The sequence below is a fragment of the Pipra filicauda genome, unplaced genomic scaffold (genome assembly GCF_003945595.2).
Source record: "Pipra filicauda isolate LSUMZ 115617 unplaced genomic scaffold, ASM394559v2 scaffold7_size6619720_pilon, whole genome shotgun sequence".
In the NCBI taxonomy this organism is placed as follows: domain Eukaryota; kingdom Metazoa; phylum Chordata; class Aves; order Passeriformes; family Pipridae; genus Pipra; species Pipra filicauda.
Genome location: NW_024104976.1, coordinates 5365853 through 5389614, shown reverse-complemented (window position 1 = coordinate 5389614; position 23762 = coordinate 5365853). Strand labels below are relative to the sequence as shown.

The 23762-nt window shown below is 40.5% G+C and overlaps 1 protein-coding gene across 2 annotated transcripts; it reads right to left on the bottom strand.

Moving 5' to 3' along the window:
• Positions 1–1119: 1119 nt before the first annotated feature.
• Positions 1120–22838, bottom strand: FAM81A (family with sequence similarity 81 member A). Of its 2 annotated transcripts, XM_027736917.2 has the most exons (11): positions 22600–22838; positions 20364–20733; positions 19007–19074; positions 18380–18457; positions 17493–17766; positions 16591–16709; positions 10358–10487; positions 9040–9146; positions 7786–7921; positions 7211–7406; positions 1120–6794 (listed from the first exon to the last, which is right to left on the bottom strand). In XM_027736917.2, exons 3-11 carry the CDS (start codon positions 19051–19053, stop codon positions 6655–6657), a joined length of 1227 nt encoding a protein of 408 aa, XP_027592718.1. In that variant the 5' UTR covers positions 19054–19074; positions 20364–20733; positions 22600–22838; the 3' UTR covers positions 1120–6654. The 2 variants fall into 2 exon arrangements, with proteins under 2 accessions (XP_027592718.1, XP_027592719.1); XM_027736918.2 differs by lacking the exon at positions 18380–18457 and having other exon boundaries at positions 6390–6794; positions 22600–22837.
• Between the last annotated feature and the right edge of the window lie 924 nt (positions 22839–23762).

Genomic DNA, 23762 nt, shown 5'->3' with positions numbered 1-23762 from the left:
GATCCTCAGCTGTTCCCCTCTCAGCTCTGTGAGCACTGTTTCCAGGGCCAAAGACAAGCAGGAAGAGCTTCACAGTCAACATTAAATGTATGAGGTTCTTTGGTCTCTGCTTGGGCTTAGATCTTTTCTGTCTTATTTATGGAGGTTTTCCTCCTTTAGTTTGCTTTATTGGGAGCTAAGCTGTAGTAATAGAGGGGGAGGAGGGCTTTTTACCCTGATGTGGTGTTTGCCATGTGAAGTTCCTGCCCATTTGTGTCAGACAGTCCCAGCCTATCCCCAGCAGATCACAAGGAGACTCACCCTGAACTGAATCTCTGGCTTTGCCTTTGAAATAGATTTGTTTTAACAAGTGCTGCCCACGAGGCATAATCCTGTGACTTATTGAAATAATCTGTATGACTTTCCTGGGTGCTTCCTACCTGCTGAAATCCAGTTCTTGCAGACACGCACCTGCCTGCCTTTGCCTGACAGGAATAGTGACATCAAGTGGCAGTGGGGCCTCAGGGACAGAATAATACTCAATTCCCTTCACACTTTTTCCTCATGATTTTTTTTTAATTTGACATTGTGTGGGAGTTACCACAGCCTGGACAACCTAATAAAGGTAAAAATCTAGGGAGTTTAGAGAAATAAAGGGAATGGGCCCAAACTAGCCCAAAATCTATCTGTAGATTAAGGATTCCACCACTGTGCTCTGTCTCATGGTGTCAGTATTGGATTTTCTTCATCTCCCCTCACTCTGGATAATGAAGGTATATTACTAAAATAAACACTGATAATATTATGCCGTTCATTTCTTGTTTCGTTAGTCCATGATAACTGGGAATCCAAAATTTGAAGTAATGGTTGAGATTTTGCCATTACTGAAAGGTCTTTCCCAACCTAAATGATTGTATGATCCTAAGATACCAGGAGACCATACCAGAGACCAGCAGTCCCTTTTGTTTTGCAATATAAAACATTATACACGCAAAGAGGAAAGCAAGCAGTTTCTGCTGTGAGCTGCCACGTTCATTTTAGGGAGATTAATCTCACAAAGGAAAGCATATGTGGAACTGGGTCACAGCACTTCACATGTTCAAGCTTGTGTAAGATACAAAGTGATCAATCCCCATAAGATCTTTGTAAAGTGAACAAGGTTTATTATTTATAGTAGTAAACAGGCTGGCATTTATCTTTTCAAAGCATGGCAGAAGCATAAAATATGTTTTAACTTTTGTTGTTTTCAGTTATTTGCATTTTAAAAGCTCTACTTTGAGTCGTTATACCTTTCTTGAGTTTCATAATTTATATAATAAGATACTTGCATGTACTGAAATGACAATTCTCAAAGCCAGTGAAGAATAAAAGCATGGCACAGCATGGAAATTCAGTGTTATAATATGAAGGCATATATATTCTAATATGCAATTATTGCACCTTTTTAAGTTATTCTTAATGGAGATAGCAAGATCACAAAGCCCCCCTAGCAGAGTGGATGCCCTACCTCACAGTCCTGATACCATCAGGAAATGTAGCACAAGAGTGAGACAGCACAGTCAGCGAAATTTGTCTTCCTTTATAGTCTAATTCAACTCCAATCACGTAGAAGGGGAGCCTGTTTAGTGCAGTGGTGTTAGAAAATGAGCCTTAGCAGAAGCTGAAGTCAGGTTTAATGACAATAACTGTTTGGAGTATGTGCAGCAGTGCATGATGTGTTTTATTTTAATTCCTGTCACTCTACAAGAAGCAATTTTCCTTTCTCACCAGCAATTCCTACTCATCCTATCATTCAGTTTGGGCTTTTTGTTTTATGACAATTACTGCTTCAGTTTTCTCCTTAAACTTGATCCTGGTTAGCTATACATCTCTAATGCTCTGCTGAGCTAAGAGCATTTTTCACTGATCTGTGCCAGCAAAAGTCATGGCTCTCCCACATATTTTGTAACGTTGAGGCTATTTATTGAGATAATCCTTGCATGGATTGAGAGCAGCTTTTTGTATTAGGCCCAGAGCTTCATCTGGTGATAACTGTTCAGGTTATCCTGTGGTGCTTCAGCCAAAGTCAGCCTTGGAGGGGGAGGAAATGCTGGGTAAGGAGCTTCTTCTGCAGGTCTGCAGCAGCTCCTGGGATGACCAGTGTGAAATGCTGCATGTTGCTCTTTGAGCTTTACTTGATTTAAGATCTAATGCTTTAGAAGTACTGCCCCCGATTTTTTTTCTGGATTTGGGAGCTGGTTTGGGAGTTTTTCATGCTTTGTGTTGACCAAAGTTCTGCTGACAGAAAAGGTAGCAGAGAGCTTTGGTCCCAAGCACCATTCCCTGTGCATTGTCCAAAGGAGCATCACAATCACCTTCAGAGTATTTTACTTAATTAATCATCTGCCTTTATTGAGATTTTACAGAGTGATGCCTTTAGAATATTTTTTTGCTTTTGTCAGAGTACTGTTAAATACTTTTTAGTATTTAACTAGTATTGTTTAGCATTACTAGTATGGTAATAGCGTTGTTAAATACTTCCAGCCCCATCTCAGTGGTATTGCGGCATCTGTGGATCACACAGGTACATTTAGCATCGTCCTTCACTCGCCAAGAGTAACAGTGACACCCTGTGGCAAATTCAGTAGAGGCCTTGCACTGAATTTCCTGGTTTTCTTTCAGATTTGCCTCCGAATTTCTTACACCGTGGGGAGTATCACAGGAGGATCCCTCCTCTGCACATCAGTTCATCAGGGGGTCATCAGTTTGTCATTTGTCTCTCATTATACGTTTCCATTATTGGAATACATGTCTAATGAGCTCTTTAATTCTAAGATACAGAGAACACTCTGTGCCCCAGATGGCCAGATGCTTGAGAAGGTGGAACAGGAAACACAAATTGAGAAAAGAAGAAAATATTACATTTCAGTTTAAATTGACTTCACAGGAATATACTGCTGTTCATTGGCTTTCATACTGTTTTTCTCTGACATGGAAACTGTCTACTGAACTGTATCAGAATGTAATGACAAAGATATCCACAATATAAAGGTATCCACAATACAAAACTGTACTACATAAACAAATACATGTTGAAGTTAGGATCCTCCTTATAACTTACTTGCATCATTCCTTTGGTTTGCTTAATGAACCTAAATAGCACAATTGCTCTGTAATTACTGTCATAATTCTGATTCCCAGTTAAGTCCCTCACTGCACAATACTGTAGTTCTACTGTGTTATCTCATGCTGATATAAAAGGCATGTACCCCAGTTAAATATTTTTCAATGAGTTTAACCTTTGACACTCATTATGCCTTTCAGGCAACATAGCTGGCTGAATACTATGGTCTGCACACTGCAAATGCTTTAAGCCTCATGCATGCAAAATAGCTGACAAAAGAAAGATTTTAAAACTTCGTGAGAGGAAGTGGTCTGCTTTTGGCCATTTGGGGGGTTTTATGATTGTGGGTTTTTTGAGTTGGGTGTTGTTGGTTTGGTGGGGTTTTTATGGGTGTAGGAAGAAGAAAAAGTTAAGAAATATTGGGCAAATACCTCTGTTAAACTTCATATGAATCTTCTGTTATACACAGATTGCCTTAAAAAAATTAATGGACATGCAGGGAAGAATGTCATAAATTAGATTTTGTGTCCTCTGTGCTTGAAATTAAGCTCATTATGTCTTGTCCTATCAAGAGTCCGTTCAGTTTAGTTGTTTGGGTGGCAGGACAGTTCTTTAAGCAGTGGAATAGACTGCATTAGTCAATGGTCTATTCTTCAGAGATTGTTGTAAGCAAGTTACACAAGTGCCTATGGCAAATATTTTTGGTAGAGTTAGATCTGTTTCAAAGCAGAGAGAGGGAGCAGATGACTTCCCAAGGCTCCTCTCAGTCCTTCCTTTAGTGAGTTTATGGTTGTGTCAGTGAACTTTGTGGTTTAAATAGTATTTTGTGCACATCTACTTTCCCAAGTCTCATTCTGTTTGCTTAGGTTCCATCCAGAAAAACAGTGCCCCCTCTCACTACCTCTTCCCTTTGGTGGGCTCTGCAGCCCTGTGTTTGGTGCCCACAGAGAGTGAGTACTTGTGTTGAACAAAGCGAGCACATTGCTCCCACCATCCAAAGCCCTTGGTGTCCCTGAAGGACTGGCACACAGCAATCCCACTGGAGATTTCCCAAGGGAAAATAAAGGGGCAGCTCCACTTTCAGGCCCAGCTGTTTCCTTCTCTTTGGCTTTACGGGATGTCTGCAGGTCAGGGCTCAGAACGAAGCCCTGGTAGCCCCCCATGTCTGTGCACTGCCCTCCTGGCTCCCTGGTTGTTCCCCGGAGGCCTTGCTGTTCCTGAGGGAAGAATTCTGCTATATGAGGTTAAGCTGAAGACACAGGGACTGCCACTGTCCCTTGAAGAACTCACTTATCCCATATGAGCACTCCCTGACAGCCTGTGCAGACTAGACATTGTTGACCTCTGTCTCCCTCCAGGGAGCACTTCAGAGCTTGAAGACATGGCTTGACATTAAGTTTTACCTCAATATTATTTTATTTGGGCTCTTAGTTATTTGCTTTAGCTGAAATTTAGGGAAAAACGTTTTTAAACCAGAAAAAGTAAAATTGGATAGGGCTTCGTGTGTTGTTTTTTATACAGATCAATCACACGAGATTTTTACAAGAGAAACATTTTATTAAAATCTTGAATAAATTGTTTCTCTGATTCCTCGTACGCTCTTCATATCTTACCAGATTCCCTCAGGTACAGACTTCCAATTACAGCACAAAAAAAATTATTTGGTGTTTGTTCTGTCTCTTTTTGTTTCTTTCTTTGTTATTTTCTTTTTTTTTTTTTATGTGAAACATCAGCAATAGCTTTTCCACTGCATATGGCTAAATATTTAAGAATAGATAAGAATACATATGTGGAGTAAGAATCAATTTTTAAGACAATTCTTAAGAAATATTTGCAAGCATTTCATCGTAACTCTTTAGGGAACTGGCCTTTCCCCTTAGCTGCCCTTGTAAATACATTTCAGAGCACATGGATGGTAACAAAGCTGCCTCTGTCATTGCTGCTTTGTGTCAGCATTGGAAGCCAGAGCTGCAAAAGCTTCATGTATCTTTGAGACTTTGCATTGCTTTCAGCTATATAGGAAGTGAATATAAAATGAGGTGTTAGACCTGTGAAGATGAGTGCGTTTCCTTGATTTTTACACACTACACTGTCTTACTCAAGTTAATGGTGTAAGTTTTTGGAGCAGGTTTTTTATTCTTTGTTTGTTTTAAATATGGTGACTCTGTGGGCCAAACCATCTTTCATGGAAGTGATGAGAAATTTGCCACTGATTTTCCAACTAAGAATAGTTTTTGCAATACTAGCTGAAAGAAAAATCCATTAACAATAGTGTAGAGACATCCTATTTATTTATTTATGTTAACACTAATGCGAATTGTGTGAATTAGTAGTATTTTTGTATATGAATTACTGTTAATAGTATAAATTAATAGGATACTGGATGAGGTCTTTTATTCTTCTCGAGTGTTTAGTCCTGCATGACTTGCAAACATGAGGAGCAATATATCATGCTCTTAATGAGGAAGTCAAATTAACATATATATTTTTTCCTATCTAGATTAATATGCCCCATGGGTGCTGCCTTTGATTATGTAATCCCTTCTGTGAATGGAAATTATTATCTGGAAATACTGTGAATGCAATTAGCAATTTGAATCTGCTAAACTATTAGTCTACTTAAATATGATGAATCAGTTCTTTTACTTCAATGAATATTTCTAAGGAGAACATAAACTGCATTTTATTTTGCATTACATTCTCCAGGCAGGTTAGATTATCAGCTTCTCTTTTGTTTTCAAACCTTTCTAAGTTTTTATCAATACAATGAAGCAAGTCACAGGAACACATGCCCACTTAAAAAATATTTTATATACATGTTTTACCTTGTCTCAACTCCACCTGGTTGTTAATTCTAAAAGGTTACAATACTTAAGACCATGTGATTAAAGTTTCTTATGTTGTTGATGAATCATCTTAGTCTACAACTACGTTATATAACACTATTTAGTTTTCACACACAGAGGATATTTGCAAAACTAAACAAACATTTTCTGATGGCATCTAGGTTTTGAACATTGGTTTTTTTAGTGCCAATTCTACCTCCCCAGGAAGTCAATAGTAGAGAAAGTCACTGTAAAAATGTCCACTGATTTCAACTAAGTAATTTGCCTCAAGATGGAGAACCTTGCCAAATTCAGATTAAGCAAATTATATCAAGTTGTCTTTATTTTTTTAAAAAAGAGGGATGGGGTGGAATGGGGTGGGTGCAGGTGCTTATATATAAAAGTGTGCATATATATATATATATATACTGCCCAAGCCTGCAAAACTGGAATGCCTTTAGCAAATTAGGTGCCAGCTTCACCAATATATTACTCCAGTTTTACACAGTGCTTAATTTCCTGACAGCAACTAGAGTAGTGCAGTGGCAAATGAGCACCTTAGCCCTGAGGGCTGGTTGTTGGTTATCCATGAAGAGCCTGCATTTACTGCTTTGAGCCAACACACAGACCTGGGCAACAGCAGCATGTCACTGGTACATGCAGGTAATTTGGGTCACAGACTGGAACAAGACTAGAGTCTGCCTACTGAGCCAGGTGAACATGAATCTCTCAGACAAAATCTTGCAGTCATGGTCCAGCCTCTCCCCATCTTGGAACCTCCTGCTTCATTTGGTGGATCTGCTTCTGTAGTTCGTCTCTGTCCAGCTTCATTTTTGCTTCTAGAACTTGCCGCAGAGACCCAATGCTCTCATAGATGGCTGCGAATCCTAATTGCAGGTGAGAATTCCATTAGTTCATACCCAAGAGCAAGAGCATCACATAACCCCTGTCAGAATGTGCTTCCCACTGTAACACCCTGCTTTGCACTAGGAACAGCAGAAGTTCTGAAGGGAAATAGGATGTAACTGTGTTGGTGGCAGAAATGCCCCCGGTCCCAGCCGAGCTATGGCTGTGTGTGCTCTGGGGAGGGCACTGCCAAGCTGGCAAGATAACAATAATACCCCTTATTGCTGGGAATGTCACACACAGGGAAAATCCTGATTAATGCCACAGGTGTAGCCATTACATCTGCCCCAAAAGTATTTAAATTACTGTGATACAAACAAGGACATTTTGTGTATTCTTATAAGTTGTTCACTGTTACCACAATTCAGAAACAAGGACTTGATGACTATGGTCCTACCAGCATTAACTTCGGCTTTCATTTCTTTTATATCTTCGTTTATCTCATTCTGGAGTTTGCCAATGCGAATATTTATCCTTTCTTCAGTCTGTTTTGCTTCATGTGCTTCCATGGTTATCTTCTGCATTTCTTCTATTTTCTCAATTTTCTCTGCCATTTGGTTGAATTTCATCTCAAAAGCTCTCTCACTCATTTCCTGGAGCCCAGAAAAAGAATTTTAATGATTTACTCTGCATATGAAATAACAGTAGTCTTTCAAAAATATTAAATAGATATTGACTGTCTTTTATCTGGAATTCAAAGGTGTAAGGAATTATACTTTTTTTATAAAATGATTTTAACAGACTTGATTACTGTAGGCTAAAATACTGATCTGTTTAGCACTGATCAGATTTATTTAAAAATTCTCAGGTTGTGGGATTGTTACACTTTACATCAGTGAAGACACTTAGGCAAATACAGAGGCAGTTTGAAAATCTCACTCAAATAGTAGCTCAATTATATCATCTCAGTTATTAATAAAGCATTTAGAATACTTCCTGAGCAGTACTATAGGATATTTTAGAGAAACTTACCGTGTTTTCCTTAAAAGTCAGTGAGAGTTGTTCAACTTTTTGCACAAGCTCTTTTTCAATCTTTTCATGTTCCTGTTCCAACCAGCTACGTGCAGACAAAATCTGACTGCTGAGTTCCTCAATGGCATTTTTTAATCTAAGAGCACAACAGAAATTAGCAGGTACAAAAGGGCAGAACTGGTCATTCAGCAGTGACTTTTTTTATGAACGTGTTCATAAAATAACATAATGGCAATTTGATACATTCTTCTCACCATATGAAGGTGAGTCTTTGAATTGTAAGGCTACTAAACTGGATAAAGTAACCTTGTTTTAGAAAACAAAGGTGAAAGAGCACAACAAAATAGCAGTTATTTATACAAAACTCATCACAAATTTTGAAACCTAGCAGATGAAAATTCATTGTGGTATTGAAAATAGAATATGATCATCCATTCAGATTATAATCTTTGTGCCCAGAGGTCTTAAACCAGAACAAAGATTTGGTAACCATTTATTATGGTGGCAGTGCTGGTTCAAGTGGCTCCACTTACATTGCCTGTACCCACCTCAGCTTCACACCAACCAAATGTGCCAATCAAACTGTTTCTTTTCTCCAGTGAGTATTTGAAATCTGGGTCTATTCTCTCATCTGGTTGCCAACAGTTCTACTGGTGTAACTGGTGGGATTGCAGGAGGATGGCAATAAGCAGTAAGGAACAAGGATGTGGATGGCTTATACCAGAACTGCCTGGAGAGGAGTTAATATCTGAATTGAATATAATGTCCCCATATAATGTCTGGTAGTAGCACAGTAGCTTATCATTAATAATTTAGGTATTTCAGTTATATTCGTGTTTGAAGCCAATTCAAAGCAGTAACACTTTGTGAATGCCGTGCTTTGCTTCCTGCTTGAGTTGAACATTTTGCCCTGCTCTGGACAGCCACCTCCAGCTTTCATTATTTGGCACAGTTCTTGCAGAAGAGCAAGGAAGGCACCAGGCCACTCTTACAAAAATCCTTAGTTGTGTCGTTTGAGTTCTGCCCAAATACTTAACTAGGGACTTAATGAACTTTTCAAAATTGCCTAAGCACATCAGGGGCAGGATTCCTGGTGAAAGCAAGTCCCACTTGATAGACCATTGTGCTTTTGGAATATCTGTGGAGCAAACATGTATTCAGAGAGGTTCATGCTTTTGTAGACCTGAAGATTGCAACAGTCAGACTTGGAAAACTGAGGCCCTGCCTCCCAGGGTGCAGGGCAGCAGCACTTACTTGGTGTCCAGGAGTTGTAGCTGTTGGTTGCTCTCTTTGTAGGCAACCTTGAGCTTTGCTTCTTGCTGCATTATCGATTGCTCTACTCTGCTCAGCAGGTGAGAAATCTGAAACAAAATTCAGAATTTACTATTTTTCAGCAGCATTGCATCACAGTTTCACCTGGGACATTTTTATAACAGCAGGGAAGGTCTTAGATCACTTCTGCTAACGTTTCTAAAATTATTGAATTGGCATATTTTACTTTATCTTGAAAAATACAATATCTCTTAACATGAAAGTATCAACATTTTGAAAACTGTAATTTTTTTTTTGCCTTAAATAATTGCAATAGTTTTGCCTTGACAGCATCTCCCTGCTCCCCCCTTGAGACAGCTGGATTTGCAGAATCCATACATCTCCACATTGCCACATAAGCACAGTAAATAAATAGCAAAGCACTCCACCAGCAGTGAGGGGTGTGCTCCATCACTCTGTGTATAATGGCTACTGCAGGGACAGAAGGGCTGGGTTTTACTGGGGATAGGTCATTACTAGAAGAAAATATTTCTCACCAAAACAGTCATCCCACTTTCACAAAACAGTTCTGGCTTACAAGATGCATGACAACATCCTCCTGACATGCTAAGGTACTACACTGAGCCTTCTGAGAAAGGTAAAGTGGATTTTAACCATTTACCTACCGCAAAATGAAGATGTAAAATACTTTTGTTGACCAAGAAAATGGGAAGGCCTTGAGATGGAGATATGAAGAATCCTTTTCCTTAATGTCACAAGTCTCTGCTTGTATCTAGTGCTCACTTCCATTCTCAAACCCAATGGAAGAGAAACCTGACGGACAGATTAATGGATTCACAGAACCCAGAGCCAGTTTTGTTTTGCAGACCTTCAAAAATTGTGTTCAAACAGATAAAGAATCATCCTGGGAAGGCCAAAACATACAGGGAGAGACACTGATGCTTGCATTGTTGTAGTTTTGTGGAGCATCCCTGCCATGTTCACATTCCAACCTCAGGAAGCCATTCAGGCCAGAAATCACTGACTTTTGTTCGTTCCTGGAGTCCTTTCAGATGCCTTTACACACTAGTCCCTTCTACACAGGATGCTGAAGGCAGAAATTAAGGACCTTTTTTCAGTTAGACCAGTATACTAATGCAGGTAGGTACCAATATTCAATGTAATAACGACTGTGAGCAGCTACACCTCTCCATTTGTAAATCTGTGACCTCCCAGGATAATAATTAACAGTACTGGAATCTGTGGGAATTAGACTGTAACGCTTACCTGTACATGGACTGCTTTGGTCTAAATACCATACCTGTATTTCTGCCTCTTTGATTTTAGATTCTAAGATCAGCTTGGAGGTGTGTTGGTCTTTACTTAGGCTCTGAAGTCTTTCATATGTAATTTTATGCTCTGCAGACAGTCTGGCTAACCCAGCATCACACCTGTTTCAATAGATAAAAGAAAAAAGCAACAGCTACATAGAATAGGAGGTTCAGGCTTTTTAAATTTTCCAGTTTATACTGGCCATTTCTGGTCTAGGGAAACCATGTGGCTGTCTAGGGAAACAATGTCTTATGAGACTGTAAGAATTGTCATGTATATCTCATAGTATTCAGCAAACTGCTCCCAAATGGGCTCGAGGTCCAATAGTCTGACACACACATTGCAGTCATCTGGACACTGCCACGATATGGGCAGGCTGTGTTATCAGTCAGGGAAATCACATCAGAAAGGCAAAGGTGCACAATTTCATTACCTTGTGTTTTTGGCATACTCCAGAATACATCTGACTGGGTGTGTATGATTTCGCCTTAATGATTAAGGACCATTTTTTCATGATTGTAGCTTTGTATTTTTATTTGTGAAACAGTAGTATACAATTAATATATGTAGTAAACAACACGGGGCAAATTTTACAGTTCTTAGTCTTTGTTTAGGTAAATAAATAAATAGTCACTGAAAGCAGTGGCAATTTTGTCTCAGAAAAGATTATGAAATGAAGTCCTGGAACACAATAATTATTGTTTCTTTTCTTCACATTGGAACATTTGATGCTGTAACATTTTCAGTCTAAATGTGCCCTAGAATATGTGCATTTTCTACCAGATTTCAAAAAGAATTTGACCAGGTGGATTTCATCTACAGTAATACAATAAAGGCATTAACTGAGCTGTAGAAATGTACATACTGTGATTTCAGGAGTAAGACCTCTGTGAAGTATGACTCATGGACAGTTTTTTGCTAAGGGAAATATGTAACCAGCAATGTTACCAAATTTGATCTAGAAAACTGATGGGGAACAGACAGCAGTTACAATCTGAGGGAGAAAAAGGCAATAAAATGGAACAAGCTGAGGCAGGTTAAGTCATTACCTAAACCAATGACACACTTTATGCTCTTTTTAGTCACATTTCAGTTTGCAGGCTTTCGTTTCAACATGCATTTTCATCACCTCGGTTACAGTAACTGCCATTATCATTAAACATGAAGGGAAAGTCCCAACTCAGATGGCAAATGGAGCATTTGCTTATTATTATGGTACGATTTCAATAAGAAAATCATCAGTCATGCAAAATAGCACATAGACATTATAAAAGTTTTGGAAATCAATTTATGGTGTGGCGGCTGAGCACAGTGAGAGCAGTGAGTAATATCTGTAGGAAGACCAGCTGAGGTTTACACAGCACTGAACTTTACTTCTGGGTCTCACAATCAGGCACTTCTTTTAGAAAGATGAGGAAAACCAAATCTCTCCCCATTGTTATGATCAGAGAGAATCAGAGCAATGAAATCATCTCACATCTAATCACCAAAATGCTGTGGGCTCCAAAAATGGTTAGTGTTGTTTCTCTGAGACATGACTGAAAATATAAAAAGCAACAGCTTTGAAACTACTGAAGCAAATGTAAACAGCGAGCATCTGTAATTCTTTTTAAAGCAAATAAATGTTCTGGCTTTAATCACAGAGCATTTCTTTTCTTCATGGAACTCAGTTACCTGGTCAAAGGGTTCATGTAGTTCCATGGTAACTGAAACACTAAAATTCTGACTGTGTTAATTTAGTGTCAGCCTGGTGTGTATTGATCAGATTATTTTGGTTTTTCCACTATATCTGTTGTACACACCCACAAACACCTGATCAGTTTTGACCTGGAAGAAAATATTAGTGTTCAGTATCAAAGAATGAGGTTCTGACATTAGCTATGTGAGTACACATTTTGAGTTAAAAAGTTAGGACAGTTAAATAACTTCACTCCTTGCTTCCACTGGCTTTCAAACAGAAAGGGAGGCAATAATGAGATGAACATATGGAAAAGCATGGGCTTTCTAACACTTTTGATTCAGGTTTCTACCGTATGATGGGTTGGAAGATAATCAACAATCTAAACACAAGGGAACATTATAGCTTGCAATTTTTCCCTGTTAAAAAAAAAAAAAAAAGAAAGAGAGGGGAGAAAAAAAATGGCACACTATAATCCCCACTGAATTCCCCACACCTCTGGAAGTTCTTTTTTGAGTCTTCTTTATGGATTCATATTAAAATGACAATAGAAGTATTCTTAAAAATAGAAATACATGTTTCTGAACACTGTATTTGATTTAATCTCTATAGATGTAGCCAGTGGACTATAAAGACATAGGTATAAAGACAGAGGTTGGAAACAAGTTTCAAGGTTTGGTCATCCTAAAAGCACAACAAAAGACAGGAGAAATAGATTAAGATTTCTAGGATGGATCCTGGTTTAAAAATATAAGAGCTGAGTATAAAACAGTTTTGTACAAAGAAGTGCACAATAAATAATTCTCTGAAATACTGAAGCAGTCCATAAAAATAGCCCAGGGCAATTTTTCATATGCAGTTGCAAACATGCACTGTTGAAATTTGGACCAAAGGTGCACTAGAATGTGTTCATTTTGCTACTGTTTCATTTGGGGGGACAATTTCTGAAAGTTCTGATTGCAAGCTGTGTACTATGGGGAGATTGGTAAATGAAGACTAAATGGAGAGTTTTCATACTGCTAAGTATTATCCTCGATTGCAGAATGTAGTAGAATTCTAGAAACCAGTAAAGTTTATTATAAACAGTTAAATTATCAAACAACTGCCTTCCAAGCTGTAGTAAGCAAAAGCAGTAGTTATTTTTCTGGCACACTGAAGAGCATTTTTGTTGTCTTCAGCCTCTAAGAAATCCAAAGACAGTGGTCGCTCCAGTTGGTATCACTAGAGCCTAGAGAAGGCTGAGAGCTGTGCCAATACTCTGCACCACCTGGGTACTCTATACCTGTGCTGTACTGGTACCCAGAGAGATGTTAATGTTCCTGTTCTGTTATAACAGGAGGGGTTTCAATTAAAATGCCAGTGTTTCAGTGAAAAACAAGCAGTGAAAGGCAAGTTGACACGTGCAGGGCAGGCAGCAGGAAGGACCAGCAGAGCTGCTGGATGGTGCTGGTGTGGCCCAGGAGCCCAGAGCAGCCCCCCCTGCTCACCTCCTACACAGCAAGAGCCAGAGCACAGCAGATTTATTGTACCCAAGGAGTTCACAAATTCAGTGCGTCCCAGACGCATCAGACTCATTTTCTGTGCAGTGCAGGAAAATCTGCCTACATCTAATGAGTCCAGGTTGTCTGAAATGAATCAGTTCTATAACGTATATAAAAAAATCATCTATATATGCAAAGTAGGCCCAGTTAGAACACGCAGAGTTGCTGTTTCTCTGCATGTTTTAGCCATCGGGAAGCTTCTAGAGACAGCTATTGATATCTCTACAAGGAGGCTGCTGCATTTAAACTTTCCAGACAAATGTTCATAGTACACAAGTAATTCTCTAAATAAATGATAAGGCACTACTACTGAATTTTATGACTTAGTATCACTAGAAAAAGAATTGTTAAATCTATGCTATATAAAATTGAGAACATCAGGGACAGGAGGCTGGAGAAATGGATCTACTGGCACCTATCTAATTCTCTGCTGAATGTGTCACTGTATTTAACAGAGGTAATATTTTTTCTTAAAGTTAATAATCATGCTGATTCTTGGGAATCCTTCATGGTGAACGCTGTGATAATGCTTTACAAGTTCATCCATAAATTGTGCTTATTGAGAAATGGTCCAAAGACATGAGCTGCAATGTGTATTCAGTCATTTCCTGATAGCAATAGTAGTTGATTTTATGATGTGAGTGAGGTGTGTCCAAACCTCATTCCTCCAAACCAGGGGAGTGTGGTTTGGAGCTGTGGTTCAGAACTGCATGTGCATGTAGGGATCCCTGTTGTCATCATTAGAAGCAGCAACCCTCAAGAAATAACAAGACAGTTGTTTGATGATATATTGACATGTTACAGAACAGTTGGTGTTAGGAAATAATCACCACTCTCTTCAATATTGAAGTTGAATAGGATGTTTAATGTGCATGTAATTACTGGAACTGAAATTTGGCCAGAATCCTAAGACCGACACTAAAACTATTACATGACCAAAGGGCTCAGATTTTGGGATTTACTGTAGTGCAGTGTGTATGAACTGAGCCACACCAAGTGTGTGTCTGCACACCACCAGCCCAGAGCACACGGGTTGGACTCGGAGTTAGTGAGCCTGTCACTGCAGCCTGAGCCACACCTTCACTGGGGCTGAAAGCTGATGCAGAGTAAGTTGGTGACCCACAGGAACTTGATCATGTTTCTAATGTTTCACTCTGAACTCCTCTGAAAGCTAGCACGGCTAGATGTGAAAGTAAAATTGCATTAGGTGAGTAAAGTTTATTTTACGTAAGGAACATTGGCTAGAGTAATTAGAAACTGTTTATCCCAGGGAAAATTCTGTATTGTGCCAACAGCACAACAAACCACTGTCTTGACCATATTCTCCAGCTGGTGCTGTAATCATTATTCACAGCAACACTCATTTTCGAAGTAGAATATGTCTGTAAATAAAGGCAAACAGTTTTCCCTCATGGAACACTGCTTTAACTTGATTTCTGATAAAGGGAAGATATTTTTTTTCTTCCTCATTCAGGGAATTTTTGTCTGTAGAGAGCATGCTGAATAGAAGCACAGAGGGCACAAGCAAAGATAACAGTTAAAAGACAATAAACTGATTCTCTTAGGGTAATGACTACAAATAGCCTGCAGTTGTTGCCCAGTCTGACATAAGGCAGATGGGTTTAATCTCATACAATTATCAGATAAATTGCAACCCAAGCGCAGTACCAGGGCGGTGCCCTCAGTAAATAAAGGAGGAAACTCTGGCACAGAGTGTGCCAGTCCCTCACCACTCCCCTTCTGAGCACTCAGGGCAGGCAAGGGCCCTGCTTTGACGTCCAGGCCAGCACCTGTTTCTTCTCTTGAGTTCTGTTATTGAAGGCAAAGACACTACATTTTGCTTCCCAAGGTGTCAGTAATGGTGTTGCTCCAAATGTGGACCTGTCAGGATGTAGTGTGATCTCAAAGTGGACTTTTTATATAAAGAAGCAGGAAGATCTAGGCATGTATTTAAGGGATTTTTCAGTGAGATACATATGTGTGTGTGTGTGTCTTTCTCTTTCAATCAGTTTTCTGATTTGACAAAATAAACTAGTTCATTCATTTTTGCTAAAGCATAGTGCATAACATACTAAATTTTTAATTCTTTTTAAAACCTCTCTGAAGTATTCTTTACAAAATGGGCTATGAAAGTTACAGTGGAAGCTTCAGGCAACTGAATAATTTATGAGAAAAACTTCAGTTCAAGAAAATTCCGCCCTGATTTTTTCTGTAGCCTTTTGAAGGTTATCACTAAATCAGCTGATGTACAAAGAAGAAAAAAAAATTACCTGTACAATATAGACAATGGGTCAAATTCAGGACAAGTATAGCTCCATCAGAGTTATCAGCCAAGCTGCTTTAGGCCAGATTAGGTCCTTTCCCTGTAGCTGTACATATCCTCTGTCTTTTGTGTTCAACTTTAGGGACACTTAAGCCAGTGTTGCTGTACTGGGGTTTGTAAACGTGTCGTTGATGGCACAGTGAAGTCTGTGTAGCTGCACAATTGTAAGCTGGAGTATCAGGCAGCCTGTAAAACCTCTATTATTGTATAGCCTTCTGTTCCTTATGTGTCACGTAGCCTGTGGGTTTTAATATGGCTAACCAACAACTGAATGTGCAGATTTTTATTTCTAAAAGATATGCAAAAATGTGCAACTATTTTGTTCTTCACAAGTGCAGATTGTTCCGTGCTGTCTTTCTAATTGTGCTAATTAATGTGTTTCAAAGATACATGAGTCTAACCACAGTACTTTTTAAAGCTGAACCAAATCCAAATTTGCCAGAGGAATTCGAAGTAATTTATTTAAAACTAATTTCAGGAATTTTAGGAATTAAGTGTGATATTATTAAGTTTAATATGTAATACTGGAATGCAAAGGATTATTATTCATTCAACATAGAACAAAATTATCCTGGGAATTTTGCCAAAGTTGAATTCAGCCCATTATCATTCACATTAATACTTCAAGATTAAAGCAACATTAACTAGTCCCCAAAATACAGTTCCATGTTGACTTTTACCTTGCAACTCTTCCCCGAAGATCCCCTAAGCCAGAAAGCTGCCGCATTTCCAGACTCTTCAGGGTAGAATTTGTTCCGTAGCTGAGATTGTCTCTGACACGTATCTGTTCCTGCAGCATCTACAAAGCATTCATATGCAAATAAAAGCTCAGTATGTCACATTTAATGTACACTTAAAATGTCACTCACTATTTTTCAGTCGTTCACTACCCTCAGATACCATTTTATTATTACTTTATTAAAACTTCGTTCTGCAATGTACTAAACCAGATATCTTTTAGGCATTTTATTATTTCTTGTTATTAGTGTCCAATCTGCACATAAATACCATAATATGCAAAAGTATAACTTGACAATAAAAATGAAAGGATAAAAGATATTGGTTTTTATCCTTTCATTTTCCCCACCACACCCGTGTTGCTCACTGCAGCAGAGGTCACATGTGAAGTCATGGATCTGCATAGGATTAGGTCATAAAAATGAGCAGTTGGGTTTGGTTACTTGGTGTCATCGGTGAGTCAGAAGGGAAAGAAAGTTTATTACAGAGCTCAGGCATTTCCTAGTGTTTACACAGCACAGCCTTTGGACTGAACTTGAGCTGGGTATTAGTGTCGCATTAATTCATTTTTTCAAGATTTTCCAGTGCAGCTTTTGAAAGCAAGCTTATTAGAACCACAAAGGCTTCTGTGTTTATATGCTAATATCCTGTGCTATTTTCATAGCCCCTGAAAGAATTATGTAATTTGCAAACACTTTTTCAAGTTGTAAAAACAGTTTATAAACTTACAGGATCTTCAGACCTCGTCTGACCTCTGCTTATCCTGTGGTATAAACTGTCTTAGGAAATTAGCAGGAATGAGTAGCTGGGATGGCGTTAGTGCCGTGGAGCATTCCCGACATACCTCAATGTCCCGATTGAGCTGCCTCACTATGGCCGTGATGTTTCGGATGTGCTCCTCCAAGAGCTGCCGGGCCAGCCGGTCTCCCCCCCCTTTGTTCTGCATTCTGTGCAGAGTGTGAACAATGTCCTCCTTAATGCGGAAAGCGTGTTCCACAAGGGCCGCCGTTGTTTTCTCATGGCTTAGGATTCTGTCTTCCAGCTGATCCACCAGGCTGGCAGATGCCAGCGGCACCGCTGTCAGTGCCTGGCTGTGCAGCGGGATGTTCCGAACCCGTCTAGTGCAGAAGAATATCCAAGATATTGTAAAGTTCTCACGCAAAACTCTGCAATGTCTTTCCACGGGAGACAGTGCAATGCTATCTGAGTACTGGGAGAAGCCCCAAAATACTCACAGAGAGAGGGCCCACTCCTACAAATAAGCAGGTGCTGTGTTGGCTACTGCGTGTGTCTTGTACAAAGGCAGGTCAGGCTCCCTGTCATTCCCCTTAAGGGAGCTTACAAAAGCATAGGATCTTAAGAAAAGGACATTAGCATAATAAAAGTAGTTACAATTCAGAACTAGAATTTGATTAAGAATCCAAATTCAAGCCCCTTTATTGAGTTTCAAAAGTAATGTTATTTGTCTCTGCAGTTCTCAGGCTTAATCTAAGCCGTAACTGTAGAAGGTAGGTGTTGTAAATCAAATGCAAACAGACTGAGATTAAAAAGCAGTAGCCTGTGTCAATTCCTTTTTTCAGTCTCTATAGCTATCCTGTAATACACACAGAAGCTTGTTCCCCCATGAACTGGACAGGAGCATATGTGGGTATAGAAAGATCAAAATTATTACAAACTTCTCATAGTCTTAGAACACAAATTTTCCCCCCAAAATAGCTTACATTTGGGTACCTTGAATATTTGTCTATATTTTTCAAGGGTGCAGTGCACTTGCATAGCTTCCATGGAATGCAATGGAGCTCATGGGTGCTGAAAGTAAAACAATTAGGCTGCTAATGCATGCAATCTTTTCCTGCCACTATATTCTGTAAAGAATAATGAAAACTTTCAGAAGCATAAGGGGAAGATACAAATTCAACCCTACTTTGAAAGAGGAGATCTTTTCTTAGGACTGTATTATTTACTGTGCATTCTCATTTTCATTCCTATTAATAAGCCAAATCAGCAGTTCAGTTTCACCATGATGATACTGTAAGAGATGCATGAGGATTCTTAATACAGGTCACTTTTGGCTCTGAATTTTCACACTCGTTCCATGCTATTAGAAGACTGGCTAAAGTAAAATATTGTAGGACTTCTAGTCAGTTACAGTTTAAGTTATTTAATTTATTTGGGAAATGGTTAAGTAAAAGCTGAGGAATTGTGATTTGGGCCATGATTTGAATGTTTACAGTATTTCACTTTGCTTTGCATACTAATGCCAAAGTCCCAAGCCACGGCACTACTATATGTAGGGAACCAAGAGACACATAATACTCTGCAATACGAAGATTTTAATTTTTATATTCCAAACTGTACCTTTCAGAAGGGGCAAGAGTTGGGAAGATTGGGCTTCGGTGGGCCATTTTCTGGTCAATAATTTATGTCTGTTGAAAAAGTACACATTGAATTATTGAGTAGTTTATATCGGCACTGACATGACTAAATTCTTCTGCTTTAAGTGCACCTTTAAGTAAAGTTTAAGATTAAAAATAGATACAAAAGAATGAAGACTAAAAACTGCTAAAAAGCTTTTTATAGTGAAAATTATACTCTTGAAAAGGCAAGGGTGACAGCCTTGAAACTGAAATCTGCTGTTGACCTACAGAACCGGTTTGGCAGGACAAAGGTAAACAAACTTCTTGTCCCCAATCTGTCTACTGGTCTCAGACATAATTAATCAGTGAATAATAAAGTAAGATCTACAGGATTATCGTAAAACTTAGGAAAATATTGACTGGAGAGTCAAATACAAATGTTTCATTACAGTAGATTATTAGGGATGAGGTGCTTTCCAGGTAAAAGCATTGGCAGTCAGAAACCTAAATAAAAGGTGTGACATCAGCATAGTTTAGCAGAATTGAGTCTTTTGCTAATTTGTCTTGAAATCTAAATGATCACACTTTATGTTGTAAGTAAATTCTTCTGTGGTAAGAATATAGATTATGGCTTTAATTTTTAGACACTGCCAGCCAGACTGTGACAGACATTGCAGCAGAGTAGGTCTATTCAATAGCTTCAGAAAGATATTTTAATATCTTACTGTGATACCAGTACCTGGCTCAGAAGCTTTGTCTGCTGACAGAAATTAAATTAATGACAAAGATGTTAGCCTCAATCAAATCCAACTATTCTACCCTATATAAAACAAATCAACATTTTTAAGTATCAAGAGAATGAGAACGGCCTAAGCCTGAACTCCCTGGGAACCTAAAATCCTCCCTGAAAACTAAAGGCTGATGTATGAAAAGAATTTTGCAATTGCTGATGAAATCCTGTGCATTATGCTCTACCAGTAGAAAGAGAAAAATGGGTTATGGAAATAAAATAGCCAAACAGTGATTGTGAAGAAGCAATAAGGCTGCCCTCTGAGATCTCAGAATGCAAAGCATGTTTGTGCTTTAGAAATGTATGAAAGCAGTGCCTGGGAGCAGAGAGCAAACATTGTCACAGTGTGTGTGTTCTATTTATAGCACGGTGCTTCAGAAACTACAAATTAGGAAAAAAAATAGTTTTAAGAGAAGGTGGGTTGCTGAGCAGCAGTGACAATAGACAGGAATTCAGAAGGTCGGAGTTTAACTCCTTGTTCAATCTCTGACCCACTGAACTTCAGACAAGTTATTTCCATGCCTAATGACTCAGTTTCCCCATATGGAAGAGAGAGAACGATACCTACCTCCCTGTTTAAGTTCTTACATGGCTATAAGTAAAAAGCAGGGTATAAGAGCTGGGTATCATTGTGATGACTTCTGCGTTCAAAATCCTGCACAGACACTGAAGGTCCAGTTCTGCAATCTGTTCCTCACACCGTCCTTTCCCAGTTGTTGGTTTTTAAGCAATGCCACCACTCTCCAGATGTCCCTCCTGGCTGTATCCCCAGGCTACACCACCTGAGATCATGTACTCTTAGACCTCTGGGCCTTAACACATTTTAATGATCTTGATGCAGTGAAGCATTTGAACACAGTTTAACTGTAAACACAGGGGTTATCCCACTGATTTAAGAAGAGCTGTGTGTGCTACAGCAGCAAAGCACTGGATGCTACCTAGAAGAACAAAGAACAAATATTAAAGTTGGCACAGTAGCAGTCTCTTAGTGAAATAAACTTATAAAAGACAGGCAAACAGTGTTTTAATCTTACGGCCTTTGGTATCTATTTATTATCAATTGGAAAAAAATGTTTGCAGCAGAGGAAGCATAGGTTTGCTTGAAGCTTTAACTTTTTCTGCCAGATTACCATTAGACATGCAGCTAAATGCAAGTATTTCGAGAAATTGTGCACATGGAACAAAAGTCACACAGATGAACATCTCAGTCATTTGTTGTTGCTAACTTAAGCACTTCCTTCAGTCACAGTGAAATATCAGCAGTTATTGGATTTCTTGATCTGATCCAATAGCCAGAAAGGATGTGTTTAAGATCTTGTTCAGCGGTTGTACAAAACTTTCCTGCAGTTTGAAGATATTTGCAATAAACTGTAACAAATAGATGTCAGAACTAATGACAAATTCCTTCTCTATGAGTGTATGTAATACCAACTTAGACTAGTAAATATAAAAGAAAACATAAGATGTTCTGACACCTGGATTCAGAGAAGTGTAATTTCACATGGCTGCAATTCTAATGGCAGTAAACTGGGACCAAGTTAAATACCAGTTTAAATACTCTCTACCGGTGCTTAATTTTATTTTAATGATGTTGTCTCCTACTTAATACTGCTATAGCAATTTAAGTCATGATATATTAACCCAGTAAATATTGGGTTGATTAATTTAGGTTACTGAATATTCCAAATATACTTGTCACATGGACAAGATAAAAGATTTTCCCCAGCTGTGAACTGTATGCCTGATTGCCAAAAATAACAGTTCACCTGACACACAGGGCAGCTTTTCCATAAAAACATGGATTACTTCCGTATTGTTTCTTTAAGTCATTGACATCAGATGTGTAAAAATCACCCATGGAACACGATGAAAAAACACTTTTAGCAATGTACAGTTCACTCCTGGCTATTTGTGCTGTGGCTTCCCTTCCCCACTTCTCAGACTGCCTTGCATGTTTATTTTCTGTGGATTCTCCATTTCTCCTGTTATGAAGGATAATCTCATCTGTAGTGTTCAGATCCTCATCTTCCATGATAACCTACGTCTAATACTTGCTGTAATGTCTCTGCACCTCGGAGTGTTTTTCACATTCATTCTCACAATATGCCTGCGGGGTAGGAAAGCATTATTATCCCTGAAAACATAATTTCCTTCTGTTGCTGCTAGGGAAGTGAAGCACGGGGTGGGCTATGTGACTTGCCACAAGTCACACGGGAATCAAAGCAGACTGAAATACCTGCCTAGGCAAACACTTTAATCACTCTTTTCTTCTTAAAATAGCAACCGCTTTGGTTGCTGCGCAGGGAACGTGTGACACCACCCCGGCAGCTCCCCAGTGTTACTCTGAAGTGCTCTGGGGCGACGCTTTGGAGTAAGAGAAAAAGTCCTTGTGTTGCACCTCAGCAAAAAGACGGGTCGAAAGGCGGCGGTGTCGGGGAGAACCGGCCCCCGCCGGCCCCCTCTGAACTCGGACGCGGGGTGCGAGGGGGTGCGGGAGGGACCCCCCGGCAGCGCCGCGACCGCGCCCGCGGCTCCGGGCCAGGCCAAGGGCCCTCTGGGGAAACAGGTGCGACGGCCGTGCCCGTGCCGAGGGCTCTGAGCTGGGGGATGGCGCCGGAGCCCTGCCCTGCCCTGCCCTGCCCTGTCCGCGGCTCGGCCCCGTGGCGCGGGGTCACGGGTGGGCGCAGCGATGGCTGCGGGGAACACGGGGCGTGCGACAGGCGACAGGACACCACGGGTCACACACCACTCACGGCCATGCAACACGGAGGGACAGAGCCGGGACGGGCTCTGCGCTCACTCACCGGTGCTGGCTCGGGGCAGGGCAGGGCTGCCCGCCGCTCCCGCGCATCCCCGGTCCGAGCCCCGCTCCGCTCCCGAGCGCCGTGACCGCCGCTGCGCCGCCGGGGGCCCGTCCGTCCGTCCGTCCGTCTGTCCGTCTGCCTTCCCGGCCGGCTGCGCGGAGCGGCTGGGCTGGGAGCGCAGGGGAGCGCTGGAAGGGAGCGCTGGATGGGAGCGGGGCGGCCGCCGCAGGCCGGGCTGCGGGAGCGGGAGCGGTTGCCAGGACGCCGTCGCCATGGGAACGCGCTGGAGCCCGGGGCGGGCGGGAGGGAGCCCTTGGCATCGCCCCCTCCCCGCAGCTATTTCCCGGCAGCGCCCGACCCTCGGGAAGGAGGGAGGGGAAGGGCCCCGCGCACACTCGAGGCTCGGGGTCGAGCAGTGGGCACGGAGCGGGGGCAGTGCCCGCGCCTCCCGCGCCCGCAAACACCGGCCCCCGGACGGAAAGTTCGGCGGTGGCAAACAGCGGTGACTCCGAGTTTCGAGCCGAGAGTATGACTAAAGGCACGGGGGTTTCCAGGGCTCATATCAAACCGTGTCGGAATACAAGATTGTTGAAATCAATGGCAAATACTAATCTTGTTTGTGAGATTTCCAGGTTACATTTTCAAACGAGATCTAACGTGCAGCTTCACTGAAACTTCACATATCACAGCAAATGAGAGCTGTCTGCTTGTACAGCGGAGGCGTGCGAGCTGAGAGAAAGTATTACTGGATAAACAAATCCACAGAGGGTGTGTCTGCCTTCACTTTTGTTCCTGCTTGTGTCGTTCCTTGGATTTCGTTAGTTACAATCACCTTGGGTAAACAAAGGTAAATGAAATCCGAGGCAAACTGCACCACTTCACTCTGAAATAGCAGATTGTCTCTGTTTTTAGTTAAAATTCATGCCACATCCCATATTGTTGTATAGGCAAACCATTGCAGGACTGGGAATCAGTCAGATGTGAAGGGAGAAAGGGTTATACTGTGCACATGCTATTGTGGAAAACAAGACAGGGTCTGAGTCCACACTCTGATTGACCTATTTATTTTAAAATTCGATGATTATTTTATCATCAAAAGATCGGGCCAGAAAGAAAACATGCCATAAGTGCTTTCAAAATTATGAACTGAGAGTCATTGGACT